General features: G+C 57.1%; 2 protein-coding genes and 1 long non-coding RNA gene across 4 annotated transcripts; 1 reads left to right on the forward strand and 2 right to left on the reverse strand.

Annotated features, from left to right (window-relative positions):
* Nucleotides 1–228: 228 nt before the first annotated feature.
* Nucleotides 229–4,962, reverse strand: LOC116824832 (uncharacterized). The gene is made up of 3 exons (XR_004373716.2): nucleotides 3,495–4,962; nucleotides 2,251–2,410; nucleotides 229–1,240 (listed from the first exon to the last, which is right to left on the reverse strand). It is a non-coding gene; the product is annotated as an uncharacterized LOC116824832 (long non-coding RNA).
* Nucleotides 4,963–9,944: 4,982 nt separating this feature from the next.
* On the reverse strand, nucleotides 9,945–11,847 carry TIMM29 (translocase of inner mitochondrial membrane 29). The gene is made up of 2 exons (XM_075061231.1): nucleotides 11,796–11,847; nucleotides 9,945–10,757 (listed from the first exon to the last, which is right to left on the reverse strand). Exons 1-2 carry the CDS (start codon nucleotides 11,845–11,847, stop codon nucleotides 10,114–10,116), a joined length of 696 nt encoding a protein of 231 aa, XP_074917332.1. The 3' UTR covers nucleotides 9,945–10,113.
* Nucleotides 11,848–12,818: 971 nt separating this feature from the next.
* YIPF2 (Yip1 domain family member 2) lies at nucleotides 12,819–18,132 on the forward strand. Of its 2 annotated transcripts, XM_032780421.2 has the most exons (9): nucleotides 12,822–12,904; nucleotides 14,020–14,162; nucleotides 14,656–14,736; nucleotides 14,945–15,032; nucleotides 15,324–15,440; nucleotides 15,885–16,051; nucleotides 16,563–16,745; nucleotides 17,049–17,169; nucleotides 17,599–18,132. In XM_032780421.2, the coding sequence occupies exons 1-8, from the start codon at nucleotides 12,874–12,876 to the stop codon at nucleotides 17,166–17,168; spliced, it is 930 nt and encodes a 309-aa protein (XP_032636312.1). In that variant the 5' UTR covers nucleotides 12,822–12,873; the 3' UTR covers nucleotide 17,169; nucleotides 17,599–18,132. The 2 variants fall into 2 exon arrangements, with proteins under 2 accessions (XP_032636313.1, XP_032636312.1); XM_032780422.2 differs by lacking the exon at nucleotides 15,324–15,440 and having other exon boundaries at nucleotides 12,819–12,904.
* The last annotated feature ends 95 nt before the right edge of the window (nucleotides 18,133–18,227 follow it).

The raw sequence follows: 18,227 nt of genomic DNA on the forward strand, positions 1-18,227 counted from the left end.
TTGCAAGGGCAAACAGGTCGTGTTTCGTGCCACGTGCCCAACAGCCACTGGGAAGCCAGCATCCCGGCACAGTGTGACTATTGTTCGCCTACAAGAACGTACAGAATAAATTCCCCGCTGCTTTGTCAATGTGCGAAACTGTGAAAAATTGCTCCTTAAGCCTTTCGCCTCTTGGGAGCAGCCACTCTAGGCTTTCAGTGTGCAAAATCCAGGCAGGAATGGTAAGAAGCCAAGTGCGGTAGTTATTTCCCAGGGGAATGTAGTTAGGAGATTGCAGTGTCTTCCTAGGAGCCCCATGAAAACAAGCACAGAGAACTGGGCCCAGCACAGGGGCAGCTGGGGGAAATGCAACGGCTTGCGTTGTCCAGGTCGGACTAGAGGATCTAATGGGCCCAGCTGGCTTTAAGCTCCAGGAGTTGAATATCAAAGGTCGGAAGAGTTTGGCTTAATCGGTGGATTTATTAGAAACTTTCCTCCCTACGATTAAAACATTTGCCTGCAAAGGAAACGTTGTGGACATGGAGCCAAATATCTCAGTTGTAACGTGCAGGCCACCTTGCTATCCCAGCCCTGAGCTCCCCGCTCTGCCAGCCCCCCCATCCCTGAGTCCCCGCTCTGCCAGGACCCCTCAGTCCTGACCCCCAGCCTCACTGCTCTCCCAGCCCCAAGCTCTCCGCTCTGCCAGGACCCCCCAGCCCTGAGCTCCCCGCTCTGCCAGGGCCCCTTAATCCCAACTCCCGGCCTCACTGCTATCCCAGCCCTGTGCTAATCCGCTTCCTTCTGAACCGACTGGACTTTGCTACCCCTGCTCAAATTCCTCCCCTCATTTTCCCCCAATTACTTCTCTCCCTGTGGTTCATTTCTTCCCTTGCTGCATTGTTGACTCGGCCCATTTCAAACTAAATGCCAGCAGGTCTGTGCTGCTGTGATTAATCAGCTCTGAGCGGAATGCCCCGGTAGAGCATTAATGCCACAAGCAGTTTCTCCAGAGGTATTTTTACAGCTTATTTGCATAAAGGAGACGGTGGTGGATCTGCCCCAGCTGGCACCCTGCGATGGGAAGCACTAACTCTCTACAATTACTTCACTCTCCTGCCGCTGGCACCAAAGGGGAGCTCATGTATTTCCAACCCGATGCCCCAAACCCCAAGTTGTCAGTTGGAAATCCGGGACTAAACTCGAGCTCAGAAAAGAATGAAATAGTGGTACCTGGAGAACAAAATGCTGTAATTCGGTGGAGCTGGGGGAAAAAATCACAAAGGAAAATATTAGCTGCCATAAGACAAATGACAGGGGTTTGCATTCCACTCTGACCGAGCAAACAGCTCAGCACAACTTCCCACAAGCTTACCAGTGTGCTTCCCAAGGTGGCCACCGAGGGGCCCTCAGAGGAGGGTGTTCCCTCCATGGATGGGGCTCTCAACAGCTGCAGGCCTGGGAACAGGTTCCCTAGGAAGGTGGTGGATTCTCCAGCACTAACGAAGACTGGACGTCTCTTTCCAACAGATACGATCTAGCTCAAACCAGAGTGACAGACTGGACAGAGGAATCACTTGGTGTTAGCCTCTGGCCTGTTACCCAGGAGGTCAGTCTAGAGGGCTGTGATGGTCCCATCTAACCTTAAAGGTGCTGATCTCTGAATCAACCATCTCTCCCTCCCAGAGCGGTGCTGGGCGAGCAGGGCGTACTGAGCAGAGCAAGGCTGGGGGAGTCAGGACTCCTGGAAAACCTGTGCTTTCTAGCCTCATTGTCGCTGCATAATAACAATGGCCGCAAGCTTGCAAATAATTCCACCTGGGCAGAACTCAGCGCTCCTTGCAGGACCTTCCTGAGCATTTCTGTTGGCTGCTCCTGCTGAAGTCCTTGGGGCCAGGATTGAACCCCCAGTCAGTGTTATCATCCCCAGTTCACAGATCGGGAAACAGAGGCACGAAGCGAGACAGTGGAGGTAAGCTGACTATGCTCCCAGAGGAAGTGAGTGGCAGAGCTGGGAATAAAACCCAGGTGTCCTGGCTCCCAATCCGGCGCTCACACTGCTTCTCTAATGCAAGCAATTCATGCCCTTTCCCCTCTGTAGCACCCTTCTAAATTAACCCTCGCCATCCCTCCGTCCCCCGCCCCCCCCCGATCCCAATGACTGTAACTTTGCCATGTAAGCCAGGACCTGCCAATATCCTCCATGGTCACAGGAACATGAAATACCATCTCGCCCCTGGAGGACAGCACACAACTCCAGAACTCGCTACTCACTCGCTCCAAGGCACGTGCTCTTTGGCGAGTTCCTCGCTGAGCGAGCTCATCTCTGCCGGAGGTTCTCTCTTTGCAGGGCTGTTTAAAGTCATTCTTCCCCAGCCATTCTGCACTTTCTCCTGGTTGTGTCAGGCGCCGAGATGATTGGAAGGCTCAGATCCTGGCCAGGGGCAAGAGAGACAGGGAGAAAGCAAACGCCATTCATCAAAAGAGCCTTGGCCCTTTTCACATCAGCTGTCTGACAAGCCTCTCCAGTCACTAGCCAAACAGTTCAGCACTTGATGCTCAATAATCCCCTGTCCTTCTCCAGAGCCATTCATCAGCAATCTTAACCAGCTGCACAGATGTTAATTAATGAAACCTTAATTGAGAGGAGAGTTCAGCTCACTCTCGGCCCTGACTGCCAGGGTTTCTCCAGTTGGGAAGGTCATGATCTGAAAGCCAGCCCAAGAGCTCAGGAGGCAGCAAATATCTTTAGTGCAATTGAAAGCAAAGAAAATCTCCCTTCCACGCATACTGAGCTTTCAAGGTCAAGGATTCCACGCCAAGTCGCTTCCATTGGCTTAGCCTTGATACGATTTCTACTCGCACTTGTATCGGCCAGGCCAGGGGGGCATGAACATTTCTGACTTCAGATAAGAGGTTGCCAACCAGAAATAGTTGGCCAACCTGCTCCAACCACTAACATGCACTTCCCTGCTAACATCTCTCGCAAGGACCCTGCAATTCTGCCCTAATCTCGGCACTGTCCCTTCAATTAGTTAGAAAATTCCTTCCTTAACATTGCCCAAGAGGGGGAAGTTCAGGTGACACAAGTCTGTAACCTCGAGGGAATCCCTACAGGAAGAATTTCAAAGCTCAGATTGGTTTCTTTAGTAACACTTTTAAAGGTGTCTGCGATGTGCATTTACTTTCCATTTCATAGGATTCACTAGCTAATCATTTAGCAGGGATTAATTATTTAAGAGCTATTTAAGAGGCTACTCATATTTGCATGCACTGCACACAGTGGGTTTAAAACCTGTGACTATATTCTTAACAAATCAATTTGCATTTAACGGCCAGACAGTAGCTCTTCATAAAACACCCAATGGAAAGACTTAACTGAACTTGTTACCAGAGCCGAACTAAAGTCTCCAACTCAAATCTGTTTCACAAAACTGCTGCTGTTCTTCCATTCGGAGGAGCCACAAACAACTTACTGACCCCAGGGACGAGACAAAAAACTTGTTTTGCATCCTTACAGCTGAATGTTTTTCCATGGCAGATTTTCCGAGTCACTTATTCATCTGTGGGTGTGTTATTTATGAGGTGTATTACGGTAACACCTAGGAACCCCAGTTATGAACCAGGACCCCGCTGTGCATGGAGCTGTACGTTCTTTACTAGGTGTAGGGTCTAGGAGTCAGTCACAGAGCCGGGCAGGTGCTGCACCGACACAGAACACACACAGCCATGCCTAGAGACCCCAGTGGAGATCGGGGTTCCTTTGTGGAGGAGAGGCTGGGCGGGTTGGGGTCTAGGACTCATTGGAATAAAGGACCCAGGGCTGGAAGGGAGCTCCTGGGTCCTGGAGTCCGGCCCCTGCGATCGCAGTGACTCTCTCATCTCATTCCGCTCCATCGGCACACGAGCTGGCTTGCTGCCCTCCCTGCACCACTGGAGACTGTCCCAGACCCTCCGTCCTTGGCTTCTCATGGGCAGCCCTGATCTGTTCCTGGCCAGTTCATCCATATTTAGTCTTGTGCCAGCCTTGCCCTGAGCGCCACTGGCTTTTCTGCTGCCTGGCGGGTTCCCCCTTGATGTATTCATAGGACGCGATCAGCTCCCTTCTCTGCCTTCACTTTGCTGGGCTCCTTGAGGCAGCCGCTTTGTCTCCTCTTCTAAGACAGATCCCCCATTCCCCAAACAGCCTGGCACCTGCTCCAGTCTGAATATATCAGTGACCAGAATCTGACAGTATACCAGTGCCTTTTACAGCAGTGTGAATGCTTCCCTCGCGCCGCTAGAGACACGAGCCTAGGCTGCACCATGGGGGGTATTTACCCGACTCTGGAGACCCAGGTTCAATTCTCTGCCCCACCACAGACTTCACGTACGACCTTGGGCAAGATACGCCATTTCTCTGGGCCTCAGTAGCACCTAATGAAGAGTGCAAGGGACTCAGTTACTATGCAAATAGGGCCTGTATAAGCACCAGAGAGAGGCCCTGCACAAACATTTAACAGGCAGTTCCTGCCCCAGAGAGATTACAGTCTAAATAACAAAGGGGGGGGAAACTGAGGCACGGAGGTGAAGGGACTTGCCCAAGGTCACCCAGCATGCCAGTGGCAGAGCCTGTTCCCTTCCAGGAGGCCAATTTCTCAGTCGGTCACTTTCCTTCTTCCTTTGAACATTCCCAGTTTTGGGAAACACGTCTTCCCCCCATCCCCAAAGTTGCCCAAACACATGAATGTAAAATCAAGATCCCCAGTTGCCCTGTTGCTGAAGGGATCTCGGCCTCACCTCTCTACAGAGTCCTGGGCTCTGGTGCTTGAAACAAAGAAAACTCCCCCCGGGGGGGACCTGTTGGGGCACCAGAAACCAGCACCGGTTTGATCTGGTAACAAGTAGTGTTTTGTGGCTCCCACAGCCCCTAGGTAGCAGAGGCATGTGGCCAAAAGCAGCAAGTTCCATCCAAACCCTTTATCCCGAGAAAGCCCCCAAAATTACTTGCTGCTTCCTCAAGCCAGCCACCAAGCTGCTCCAGTGCCTCTTTCTGAACTAGCCCCTTGGAACAACGTACCAAGGGTGGGGGTAGAGTCTCCACCACTGCTTGGACTGACCCGAAAAGCTCCATGCTAGGAATGAATTGGGAGCACGCCTCTGACCTGGGCTATGCAGCAGGTCAGACTGGATGGTCACAACGATGGCTTCTGGCCTGAGGATCTAGGAAACACCACCGCAGCGCAGTAAATGGAAACAGAAAACACAATTGTGGTAAAGAAACAGTGACACTGATCTGTCTCTGGGTGCCTGTCTCTGCCTCAATGCCAGGGACCTGCACATAGCCTCCGTGGCATGGCCCAAGCTGTGACTTTACATCAACAGAAAAGGATGCCTGTGGACTGAGCTGCATTGAATAGGATGGTTGGAATCAGGGAAATAAGCCACGGTTCCAGCTAGAATAGCAATCACCCCAGAGAAACCTTCACTAACGGGCGTAATGTATTGGCCATCAAGTCTGCACTTTCCCACATGCTCCTAAGTGAAGTACTCATGTGGTGAGATTTTCAGCTTAAAGGGTCTCAGTGTCTATTATAAGCTAAGGAGATCGGAGTCCTCATGGTGCCAGAAGCTGCACAGACCAACAACAAAGAGCAGGGCCCCTGTTGGGGCAGGCGCTGCAAAGACTCCTGACTGAGAATGGAGACCCCATTGCAGCACTGAGAATGGGTGCTGCACAGACACTTCTGCAGAGCTCAGAGTCTGAATAAACCAAGGGTGGGACAAAAGGAGGTATAATTATTCCAGTTTTGAAGATGGAGATAGAATTTCATCTGCTGCTAAAATGCAGCCACCTCTGGGCTTGTTAAACAGCTCACATGAAACACTTCCCAGCAGTTTCATACCAGGTGCAAAGAAAAATTCTGCAGCGGACAGAAGCAGCGTGGCCACGTAGGAACAGAGTTGGCCACCGAGGCAAATGCTCTGACCTGCGGAAAATGCAACGGGAACTTTTCTCATCACGAGCCACCAGGATCTCAGCTTGGTTTGCGAAAATGGTATTTTCAACAGCCCCCTTGCGGCCCTCGCACAGCACTAGCTCTGAGTGGAGAACGCCCCCTCCTGAAGCCCCATAACCACTTGCTGCAGCCCGCTTTCCCACTCCAGTACGATCCCAGTGAGCACAGTCCTGAAGGGCACTTGACATCAATAGTACACGACACGCTCCAGGCTCTATCGTCTGCTGAGGAGCTGGCATGTCCATAGCATCAGACTGACTCCTTCAGCCAACTTTAAGAGGCTGACACTGCACAAACGCCTCCCGTCTCTGGCAACAGCGTGACTACACCCGTCTGCTGCCTGTCTTGCTTTAGCTCTTCTGTGGCATTAAAACCAGAGAAACAAATCTCTGGAAAGTAGAACAGCGCCGAGATCGGCGCCAGGGGTGTTACCTGGTGCGCAGGGCTCAACTCTGCTAAAGACAACGGGGTTTTTGCTGAAATGGCCTGCTCCCAGGAGCAAGGGGGAAGCAGGACAAACAAGCTATGGTGTGAAATTAACCAGGTAGGAGCAATAAAGCTGGTGCCAAAGGAGAGTAAGAAATACAGAACAGGGACCGTCTGCTACTAAACCCCCGATTCCCTGCGTTTACACAGCAGAGATTGCTGCGCAGAGCCCTTCTGAGCAGTTTGGGTTTGGGACCAAACGGCTTTCCTAAGGCGCTGAGGGTTTATGCGCAGATCAGAACTGCAGGGCTCCTGTTCCCACCCACCGCCAGGCAGGGGTTTGCAGAGACTGGCTGTTCCTGCAGCGGGATTTCCTGATGCTCCCGGTCAGCTGGGCCTCGGCCCACGCGCCTGCCTGCTGGACAGTGAATGGTGAGATCATGGGTCGTTCTTTTCCCAGACCAAGCACACTCCCCACTCACGGCATCTCCATGCCTCTCCAGTTCTCTCTCACGCCCAGAACCTCCAGTTCTACCACTGCAAACACCCCCGTCTCCCGTGTATCTCTCTGGGCTCTCACACACACAGATTCTTCCTCTCCACCTCGTACCAGTCTCCTTTGCACCCCTCCCTCTTTCCTCACATGCGCAGTCACACACTCATGGGCTTTCTAGCTTTACAGAGACACACCCATAGTGTGTGTCTAACACACTGTCCCCATCTCACAAGCACTGGCTCAGTTGTGGGTCTGATTCTCAGCTCCCCTCTCCCTGTGCTTGGGGAAGGAAAGGAGTTTGGTGACTAGGTTCCCTTTGTGCTCCTGCATTCTGGAGCTACCTGACCCCTGGTGTAAGTTACAGCAGCGTTGGGGCTGCTCTAACTCAAGCTCTATCCCCTGGGAAGCAGAGAATAGCTGTAATGCAGGAAAATCTGGTCGCTCTCCTGATTTTCCCCTCCACATCAGAGGCTGGAAACAAGGCGGGTGCAGGGCCTTTCCAATTCCACACCAGCCAGGAGGAAGGCCCCTTCCCAGCAGGGCTTGTCAGAGGACCCAGAACGGCCTAAAGGGGCCTTCAGAGAACCGAGAGTCAGCACAGTTCAGAGGCCATTTATTGTCTCGAGCAGCGCTCAAAGGCAGGCTGAACTGACGTGCTGCAGTCAAAGACTCCGGCGACTCAAAGAGGAATCCCTCCACTGTGAAAGCCTCTCAGAGCCCAGCCCCTGCAGCTGTTTGATCACTTAGTAAATGGGTTAATAAATCATTAGGACAGAATTCGTAGGAACCCGATGTGCACCTGTACACAGCCTTGCAATTGCAACCCAGCCGCTGAACAGTCAGGTTGGCCTGTGAAGCCATGTTCTCTTCCTGCCTTCCCCCATCACCTTTCCCAGAAGACAGAAGTGCTGGTTGCCCCAGGGTAATTCTATCAGTCCCTGGACTGTCAGGTCCCCCAAAGTCAGGGCAGATCCGCAACACCCACAAATTGATCATGGACCCATCCCCATGGGGGCCAACCCAGCCAGGGCCCATTGCTATAGAGAATGTCCGCCCACAAGAGAACTGCTCTGCCGAAGCAGCACATGGGAGTTTTCCCTTCATTCTGTAGTGCCCTCTGCTGTCTCTTTAGGATCCAACAGGAAAAAGTTTCCACTTGTTCTGAAAACTAAAGCGAGGTGAAATTTTACAGACTTTTTTTTCATAATCACCAACAACAAAAAATGCAGGTTTGGATCAGTGGAAACATTTTGCTAATTCGTGTTGCTAGGACCCTAAAACTGTGTCAAATTCAACAAATCGCTTTGGCTGGGGAAAAAACCCGTAAGAAATTGAAATGTTTCACATCACTGCTTTCAACACCCAACATTTTGAGTCAAAAAGGCTTTTTGGTTAGAAATTGGCTTCAGTTTCATTTCGCTGTTTTTTTTAAAGGGTGAAAAAAGGTAAAAACCAAACGTGGTTGTGGGTCAAAGGGAATGTTTTATTCCACCCATGAGGTTTTTTGGTTTAGCCCATAACCCAAAGTCAGCTATTCACTCAGGTCAGCGTAGGGCCACGAATATCCGCGTGTGAGCTCTTTTCACTCAAGAGAGACAAATATCATTTGGAGTCAGGCCTGGCTGCTAGCGACTAACCGGATCTATCCCGTTGGATGCGATGCTGCTCTGGGCAGGCCCCCTGAAGACCAGCACACATGCTGACGTTTTACTTTTTGTCTAGGGAGCCATAAGTAATATGAAATCAATGATTCTAGAGTGCAGAATCAGCAGCTACTGACCTTCACGTACTCCTGATCTCCATTCAGGGTTCAGAATGGACAGAGGTAAACAGCAAGGTCCCCCAGGGATCTGTACTGGGACAGACGTACAAAAGATCTGCAAAAAGGGGTAAACAGTGAGGTAGCAAAATTTGCAGACACAAAATTACTCAAGATAGTTAAGTCCCAGACAGACTGCAAAGAGCTACAAAGGGAACCCACAAAACTGGGTGACTAGGCAACAAAATGGCAGATGAAATTCAGTGTTGATAAATGCAAAGTAATGCACCTTGGAAAACATCATCCCAACTATATGTGTAAAATCATGGGGTCTAAATTAGCTGTTACCACTCAAGAGAGATCTTGGAGTCATTGTGGCGAGTTCTCTGAAAACATCCACTCAATGTGAGAAACCGAATAGGGAAGTGTTATTTACCTGTTCATATAACACAAGAACCAGGGGTCACTCAATGAAGTGAACAGGCAGCAGGTTTAAAGCAAACACAAGGAAGTATTTCTTTACACAAGGCACAGTCAACCTGTGGAACTCCTCAGCAGGGGATGTTGTGAAGGCCACAAGAATACTTGGGTTTAAAAAAGAACCAGATAAATTTAGAGGGTAGGTCCATCAATGGCTGTTAGCCAGGCTGGGCAGGGACCCCATGCTTTGGGTGTCCCTAAGATGCTGACTGTCAGAAGCTGGGACTGGATGACAGGGGCTGGATCACTCAGTAATTACCTTGTTCTGTTCATTCCCTCTGGGGCACCTGGCACTGATCACTGTCGGAAGACAGGACACTGGGCTGGATGGACCATTGGTCTGCCCCTGTCTGGCCGTTCTTTAGAGCCAAGCCTGTGACTGAAACTTTCTTACAGCTGAGTCCACCCTGGGCAATCTTTGGGGGAGAAGACGCCAGACGTGCCCAGGGTCCTTGGATTTACATCTCCTTCAAGAAGCTGCACCTCCAGCACAACAGCACCTCCTAGCATTGTGGGGCCAGAACTGACTCAGGCAGGTGGGCATCCACCCTGCAGCAACCACCCCTTTGCACCACACTGGGGCACAGTGATCAGCCCGGCTCCCTACTGCAGCACCATTGCCACTTCCACCAGTGCCCTGCTGTTCCCCCACCCAAACAATGACTGTGAACAAGGAGGCGGTTTCCTTTCGAAATACAGCCCCTTTATATGGACCAGCCTTTGACTGGAATGCCCAACATCGAGCCAGCACGGCGACCGCGAGTTAAGGGGAGCCAGTAGCTAACGGATCCCAGGAATAGCTCATTGGTGACTGGAAAGCTCACAGAACTGATTTATTGAGCTCAGCACAGTTGGGCCATGAGCACAATTATATTTCATTATAGGATTCTTTTCATATTTCATCTCCCCCCCACAGCGCCAGCTCCCAGAGAACCGTCCCCGGAAGCCCACAGAAACCAGAAGTCTCTTTGTTCAGATTATTGGTTTAAGGCTCCCTGAAGTGGCTGCTGCTGCTCCTCCTTTTCTGCCCGCTCAATCTGCTCCTCTGTCAGGATGACGGGTTTGTATTTCTCCTCAAAGAGTTTTTCGTTGGCCGCTGAGTGGAGGTTCCGGGAGGAGATGGTCCTGAGATGCTCAGGGAGATGTTTAAATTCCTCTTCATTGATGTCGGAATCCTTCATTTTCGAACTTAAAACCCACCAGCGGCCCAAGAACCCCACATCCAGGGTCCGGGCGGGAAAGTCCATCCAGCGTGGCTTCAGGTGTTTGCAGTGAGCCTGGTACAGCGCAACTTCCGCATCAAAGGGGGCCTGGTAGACGAGGGAGAAGAAGACGAGGCTCTGGTAGCGCAGCCGCCCCTGGTTCCGGAGCTTCATCAGGCGCTGGACGTGCCCCTCGGAGGTGCCGTTCCGGACCCAGGGGGAGAGCAGGAGGAGGGCGCCCGAGGCTTCGAGGAGCGAGGACTCGAATGAGGCGTCACAGGGGACGTGGAGGCTGCAGATGGTAGCTCCAGCCAGCAGCGAGAGGTAGAGTCCGGCTTTCCCAGGCCGCTCCTTGACACCAAGGGCCACATCCCGGCAGGCGTCAGCGTAATCCTGCAGCAGGCTCCTGCACCACAGACCTGTGTGCGGAGAGGAGGCTCAGGTGCTGCCAGCTCCGGGGAGTGAGGCCTGAACACCCCCGGCCTCTGGGTACCGGGCCAGGGAGAGCTCAAGCAGGGGAAGACTCGGGGGATGATCACTGGGGGCGGGGGGGCAGAGCTGGGAATGGAACCCAGGAAACCGAGTTGCCAGCGCCCTGCTCTAATGCACGCCCCAGAGAACCCAGGCGTCCGGGCCTGCGCTCCCCCCCCGAGAACCCAGGCGTCCGGGCCTGCGCCCCAACCCCCCCAGAGAACCCAGGCGTCCGGGCCTGCGCCCTCCCCCTCCCCCAGAATCAGTGCGTCTGGCCTGCGGCCCCCACCGCCCCCAGAGAACACCCAGGCGTCTTCCGCGGCCTGCGCCTCCCCCCTCCCCGTCCGAGAGAACCCAGGCGTCCGGCCTGCGCCCCCTCCACCCCAGAGAACCCAGGCGTCCGGGTGGCCATGCGCTCCCCCCCCCGAGAACCCAGGATGTGTAAGCCAGCGTCCGGCCTGCGCTCCCCCCCCCCGAGAACCTACCAGGCGTTCCGGGCCTGCGCCCCCCCTTCCCCAGAGAACCCCAGGCGTCCTCCGGGCCTGCGCTCCCCCCCCCCCCCAGAGAACCAGGCGTCGAGGGCCTTGCTCGCTCCCTCCCCCCCTGCGAGAACCCAGGCGTCACGGGCCGCCCCTTGGCGCTCCCCCCCCCCCCAGAGATACCACAGGCGTCCGGGCCCTGCGCTCCCCCCCCCCAGAGAACCCAGGCGTCCTTCGGGCCTAGCCGCTCCTCCCTCCCTCTTCCCTGAGACCCAGGCGTCCGGGCCTGCGCTCCCCCCCCCCCCCCAGAGAACCCAGGCGTCCGGGCTGCGCTCGTCCCCCCCCCCCCCGAGAACCCAGGCGTCCGGGCCTGCGCTTCTCCCCCCCCCTCCCCGAGAACCCAGGCGTCCGAGGGCCTGCGCCCCCCCCCCCGAGAACCCCAGGCGTCCGGGCCTGCAGCCCCCTCGCAAACCCAGAGAACCCAGCGTCCGGGCCGGCCCCTCTCACCCAAGCGGCCGCGGCTGACTGATCCGCTGCCAGCGGCTCCGCCCCCCGCCATTGGGCCGCTGGCTGCCGGGACCGATGGAAGTGGTTCCACCCGGCCGAGGAGACAGGGAGGGACCCGGGCCGGGCGAGACCATCTTCAGCCGGGCCGGGGGGACAGAAATCCCGGCTCCCCGACGCACGCTGGAGAGCGACACACGCAGCGAGCGAGGCGGCGGCCGGTCAGGTTACCGGGGGGGCTCAGGCCGGCGGCAGCTGCCCCCCGGGGGGAGGGGCGCTGGGACTGTTCCACCTGAGCCCCTTACCCCAGCTCTTGGGTCAGGTACTAAGCCCCCTGACCCCTTGCCTCCCCAGCCCCAATTGTCCCCCAAAGGCTGCAGGGGAAAATGAGGCAGAGGCCCGCGGGAGCAGCTTGGAGCCGCCGGTTCATGGCGTGGGGGCACCGGCCTGGCCCGGGGGGCCTGTGACGCCCTGTGCCCACCCAGGCCCCATTGTCCCCACGCTGCAGGGGGAAACTGAGGGCATGGGCCCCGCGGAGCAGCGTTGGACCGCCGGTTCCTGGCGTGGGGCACCGGCCTGCCCGGGGGGGCCCTGCTGACCACCTGTGCCCCCCCTAGGCCCATTGTCCCCCACGCTGCAGGGGGAAATAGAAGGGCAGGGGCCCCGCGGGAAGCAAGTGGATGCCGCCTGTTTCCTGGAGTGGGCGCACGCTGCTGGCCGGGGGCCTGCTGACCCTAGTGCCCCCCACGGCCCATTAACTCCCACGCTGCAGGGGGAACTGAGGCCAGGGGAACCCCCGGAGCAGCTGGCCGTCCGGTTCTCAGGGTGGGGGCAACGGCCTGGCCCGGGGGCGTTAGGGTGAGCAGGGCCCCCCCGGGGGTCTGTCACCCGCCTGGGGCAGCCCGGGCAGCCCGGTGCCGCGCTGGCAGGAGCCGCTCCCTGGGGCGGGGCGGGGCTGGAGGCAGCTGCCTGTGCAGCCCCCGCCGCTCCCCCGTCCTGCCCGCCCGCTGCGCCGGCCGCCGTCACAAGCGCTGTTTGTTTTGCCCCGGCAGCGGAGTCCTGCCCGCCATAACCCGCAGCAATGGCCGCCCCGGACGAGCTCCAGTTTCGTGGTGAGCGCCCGGGGGGGGTTTTGCCGGTGGTTTCTCAGTGGGATTCCAGACTTCTCCGGGGAACGGGGCTGGGTCTCCCCTGATGGCGCTGAACGTCACCCCTGAAAACGTGTGTTCGAGGCTGGTGCGTTTCAGGAGGCTACTTTGCATCTCAGTCTAGAGCCACCTTCACCTCCATGATCCGTCCTGTGAGCTCATTTCCCCTCGGGCTCAGCTAAAGGAGGCCTAGTGGATAGAGCACTGGGCTGCCACTGGCCTGCTGGGTGACCTTAGACAAGTTACTGCCCCGCTCCCTGCCTCAGTTTCCCCATCTGTAAATGGGAATAATGATACTGACTCCTTTGCAAGGTGTGAGATCAGTGGATGAAAAATGCTATGTGAGAACTAGGGATTATTATTTTGATTAAAGCAAAGCCATGCAGTGATTGGCTACAGTTAGCCTGCGGAACTCACCACCACAAGAATATCCCGAAGCCAAACACTTAACAGGGTCTAAAAGAGGACTGGATGTTGTTATGGGGAACAGGAAGTGTCCAGAGTCAGAATAGTAAATAAGCAATTTAGGAAGGTGCTTCAGAGCTTCATCTGACTTGTGATCAGGAGCGAATTGTCCCTGGGGGCAGGTTATCCCATCGCTACCAGCTGCAGGGCTTCTTGCATCTTCCTCTGCAGCAGCTGGTCCTGGCCAGTCTGGGAGGCTGCCCCCAGGTGGTGATAGTTGTGGTCCTAATCTGACCTGGCCCCTGCTCTGGCCTAACTGAAATTCATCAAGTAAGAAAAGAGCTGATTGGCCCATCCCTTCTCTTCCTCTTTCCGAGTTTGACATGGGCCTCCCCGGGGAGGAGCCGGGGGTCTGAACCCTTGGAGGGGGACGATACTGGATGTGCTCCAGAGGCTTGGCCAGGGCTGCACAAGGGCAGGTGGGTAGCAGGTTTGATAAGGGATTTCACCTGTGCTTGGGCAGATGTGAACCAGCCCAGGTGAGAACGGACAGAGCTTTAGTCTGCCCTGGGAGCTCCGGAGCAGGGCTCGGGACATGGCTGCCAGCCAAAGAGATCCCAGGGTCGTGGATGCTGATTTCCAACCTGTTCTGAGCACTGGGGGTTTCCCTGCAGAATTCGACGAGGCAGCCGACTTGCTGGCCGGGAACCCCGATGCCACAACCACCAGTATCAACGAGCGGCAAAGCCACGTGGCCGTGAACATGAGCGCCGACTACGAGGAGGGCGAGCTAGGGGAGGAGACAGATAAAACCGAGGTGAGAGGAGAAGCTGAGCGGGGACAGGGACTGGCTGGCTTGAGTGGGCTACAGGGTCTTTCCTTTCTAGGGGGCATCAGCCCCACCCCTTCCCAGGGCCCCAGCTGCCCCATCAGTAGTGACTAGTTGCCATTTGCCGGTCGAGGCTGCCTGGAGGGGCCCCCTGCCCAAGTATCCTCATTGCCAAAGCCACCAGCCCAGATGGAGCTGGGTGGGGCCCAAGCACGTGCTAAAACCCTTCCCTGAATCAGGGCCCTATCTGGCTGCTTGAGGAGAACCCTGGCTCCGATGGCCACAGTCAAGGAACGAGAGGGGAAGGGACTAACTTGTGGCAGAAATCGACCCCCATCTCCAGGTTCAGCAGAAAGGCCGGCGGCTTGTCCGCGTTCACAGAGGGTCCTGGCCACCGCTCAGATCTCTGCCGCAAGGCAGACCCGGCTGTCTGGCACGTGGGCCGAGGACCATCCAGTCACGCGCCTTTTCATCCACACAGCTCCTGAGTGGCCAGAAGAAGCAGCCCAGTTTCTGGACCTTCGAATACTACCAGACTTTCTTTGATGTCGACACCTACCAGGTAACAGAATCTCCCTGTCTGACGTTTCCACCGGTCCGCAGCAGTAGCCCGGGGGACGGGGAGGGTAAAGTGGAGTTTTGCTGGTGCTGTCCCAGGGGCAGGGCCCTGTTGTGGTAGGCGCTGGCCTGCGGAGCTCACAGGCAAAGTACCTTAGGGATTGGTGGCTCTGGAGACGTCCCATTAACCCTGGTCTGTTCCCATCCGCCAGGTGCTGGACAGGATAAAGGGGTCTCTGTTGCCGTTGCCTGGGAAGAACTTTGTACGGCACCATTTACGGAACAACCCTGACCTATATGGTGCGTACGGCGAGGCTGGGCTGAGCTGCAGGCGCCCTGCTGGTCCCTGACATCCCGGGGTTCCCAGCGGCTCGCTCGTCACTCAGCTAACCCACACCTCCTTCTTCGCGGCTCTAGAGCGGAGACGTCCGTGACCCGGCTGTGCCGGTGCCTGGGCGATGCTGGGTCAGCTTCCACGCTGGGCTGCGGGGGAGCCCTGAGGGCTGCTGGGTGCAGGGGAGCTTCGTGGAGCTGGTGTCCGGCTCCTGTCGATGAGCCGCCTAACCCCCCTCTCCCCATCTGCCTCCCCAGGGCCCTTCTGGATCTGCGCCACGCTGGCCTTCACGCTTGCCATCGGCAGCAACGTGGCCCATGCCCTGGAGAAACGGGGTGACCCCTCCTTCCACTACAGCCCCCAGTTCCACAAAGGTGAGAGCCAGCGGGGCCAGGGCTCTTCTCCACAGCGGGGAGACTTTCTAGGGCCACGCAGCGCCTGCAAAGTGTGAACAAAACCCAGGAGTCCTGGCTCCCAGCCCCCTGCTCTGACCACTGTACTCCACTCCCCTCCCAGAGCTGGGATAGAATCCAGGAGTCCTGGCTCCCAGCCCCCTGCTCTGACCACCAGACCCCAGTCCCCTCCCAGAGCCCAGATAGAACCCAGGAGTCCTGGCTCCCAGCCCCCTGCTCTGACCACTGCACCCTACTCCCCTCGTAGAGCCGAGATAGAACCCAGGGGTCCTGGCTCCCAGCCCCCTGCTCTCTGTGCTGCGGTTCGTGGCAGGTGGTTTGTCTTTGCTGTTATCTGCGGGCCGGGTGGCAGAGCTCTGGCTCCTCGCTGCCTGGCGGTAACCAGCGTCTCTGCCCTCTCCCCAGTGACCATCGCTGGGCTCATAACCTACTGCTACGCCTGGCTGGTGCCCCTGGCCCTCTGGGGCTACCTGCAGTGGCGCAAGGGCCTCAGCATCCACGTGGGATCATACAGCTTCCTGGAGACGGTCTGCGTGTACGGCTACTCGCTCTTCGTTTACATCCCCACCTCGGTGAGCGACCGCCCCCCTGCTCCGGGCCAAACCTGTCCATCAGCCCCCGAAAACCTCGGAGCAGGTGGTTTGGGGGGAGGGTGGCTGACCCCCTGTGATGGAGTAGGGGCTGGGGAATGGGAGAGCAGGGGAGGACTTTAGGGGATGGACGATACCGGAGCCTGTAACCTGAGCTAGGTAAGGGAGGGGAGAGGTCAACACCTTTGCCTGGGAAGGAAGACAAATGAAGGGAGTGGCAGGAGGGAAGTAGTTTTGAGTTTGGGTTTGGGGCTGTGGGGCGGAATTCAGGGTATCCTGGCTAGGATCCAAGCACCCTGAAAGCCCAGAAGGACTCGATTGAGGGGTCCTGACTGTGCCTGCAAGCTCTGCTGTAACCTGCGTTCCTGTTGTCCAATAAACCTTCTGTTTTACTGGCTGGATAAAAGTCACTGTGGGTCCCAGGAAGAGGGGTGCAGGGCCGGACTCCCCCAGACACCGTGACACCCACCCCCCTTCTCTCCCACCCCGGCAGATCCTGTGGCTGATCCCGGCTTCCTGGCTCCAGTGGCTCCTGCTGGCCTTCGCCGCAGCGCTCTCAGGCTCCATTCTGGTTCTTGCCTTCTGGCCACTGCTCCGCTCCGACAGCAAGCCGGCCACACTGGCCACGCTGGCCGCCATCGTCTCGCTCCACGTGCTGCTGGCCGTCGGCTGCAAGGTCGGAACGGTGCTGCCGGGGGGCTGTCCTGGGGGGCAGTGGGCGGGGGGAGAAGAGAGCTGCGGGGCTTGGCGGCTCCTGTTCTCCCCAGCGATACTGCTGCAGGAGAGGCAGGCCCTGAGCTGCAGGGCCCTGCTTGGGTTGTGGTACTGGCCCCAAGTACAGATGGGGAAACTGAGGCATGGAAGAGGTGAGAGAGGTGGCTTTTGTCCAGCCTCAGTTGGGGAAAACCCAACACCCCCCCCCCCCCAATCAGCCAGTTCTACCCCAGCTGATCATGCCCCCCCTGCTGTTTTTGTGTAGCTCTATTTTTTCCAGACGCTGCCCAGCACTATCCCTCCAGTGCACCCCCTGGTCACGGCCCAGCACCCCACAGTGCTGCTCCCTCGCCCGGCCAATGCCTCCGTCCCCCTCCACCACTGAGGTAAAACTGTTGGCGGGGGCAGGGGGGGCAGCGCAAGGGAAATGTGCAGGCAGGGGAAGTGAGCGATATAGGTGCTGGGAAGAGGCAGAACTTGCTCCTCGGGAGTCAGGGAATGGGCTGGCAGGTCTGATGCAGGCCCCTGTGCCTCAGTTTCCCCAAAGAGCAATATCTTTGGCCTCAGTCTCTCTGTCCTCAGAATGGGGAAGCTGTGTGCGCCCTGCAGGGGGCTGGGGCACCCAAGCAGCTGGGAATGATCTGGTCTTCTGAGGGGCCAGATTAGTGCCTGTCCCCTCCAGCCCGAAGTGGCAGGTGCTGGGAAGTCTTGGTCCTGGGTGACCCCGCCCAGGCTGAGCTCTGGCCCCCGAGGAGCTTGGGGGAAGGGGAGATTTGTAACTTCATCCTTCTCACGCTAGGCTTCTGCTTTTGTAGGTGTGGATCCCCCAGCACTGGGCCCAGGCAAGAGCCCAGAGCCGCTGCTGGGCCTGGGCTCCTGCCCCCTTGGGAAGGCCCCTTCCTCCGGCCTCTCCCCCAGCCACGCTGCACAGGGAGGGGGTGGCAGCTTGGCCAGCAGCTGAGCCCAGGACACTTAGCACGTCTCATTCTTCCCCTCCCCCTGCATCAGCACTTCGGGTCTGGCTCAGTCCCAGCTGGGAGCAGGGACATGAGCTTGTGCCCAGCCCAGCACCCACCGAGCCCCAGCCAGTGGCAGGCGTCCTGCCAGCATGAACCCTGGGCCCTGCTCTTGGGGCAGCCCTGCAGCACAGAGAGACTGTTCGCAGCCCCTGCCCTGACCCCCTGGGGTGAGGCTGGGACAGAGCACAGGCCAGACACTCACGCCCCCCATCCCCAGGGCATGGGGGCAGGGCAGTGCTGGCTGCTCCCTGCACAAGGCCCAAGGACTGGGAGCTGGCAGCTGTTTTCTATGCAAAGGTGATTGAAATAAACAAGTGGGGCTTCTCCTGCCCCCAGGACTGGGGCTGGTTCTTGTGTTGAGGGGGGCTTGGGGCATCACTTCCCCTCCCACCTGCTGGCAGGAGGCTGGGAGAACCTGCAGGGAA

This window comes from Chelonoidis abingdonii, chromosome 26 (genome assembly GCF_003597395.2).
Source record: "Chelonoidis abingdonii isolate Lonesome George chromosome 26, CheloAbing_2.0, whole genome shotgun sequence".
In the NCBI taxonomy this organism is placed as follows: domain Eukaryota; kingdom Metazoa; phylum Chordata; order Testudines; family Testudinidae; genus Chelonoidis; species Chelonoidis abingdonii.

Excerpts from the sequence above, each read along its gene's own strand:
- TIMM29 (XM_075061231.1), bottom strand. The coding sequence starts at position 11,847 with ATGGCGGGGGGCGGAGCCGCTGGCAGCGGATCAGTCAGCCGCGGCCGC. Across the intron at positions 10,758-11,795 it reads AGTCAGCCGCGGCCGCTTGG|GTCTGTGGTGCAGGAGCCTG; the intron begins GTGAGAGGGGCC and ends CTCCGCACACAG.
- YIPF2 (XM_032780421.2), top strand. The coding sequence starts at position 12,874 with ATGGCCGCCCCGGACGAGCTCCAGTTTCGTG. Across the intron at positions 14,163-14,655 it reads AGGAGACAGATAAAACCGAG|CTCCTGAGTGGCCAGAAGAA; the intron begins GTGAGAGGAGAA and ends TCATCCACACAG. Across the intron at positions 15,441-15,884 it reads CAGCCCCCAGTTCCACAAAG|TGACCATCGCTGGGCTCATA; the intron begins GTGAGAGCCAGC and ends CCCTCTCCCCAG.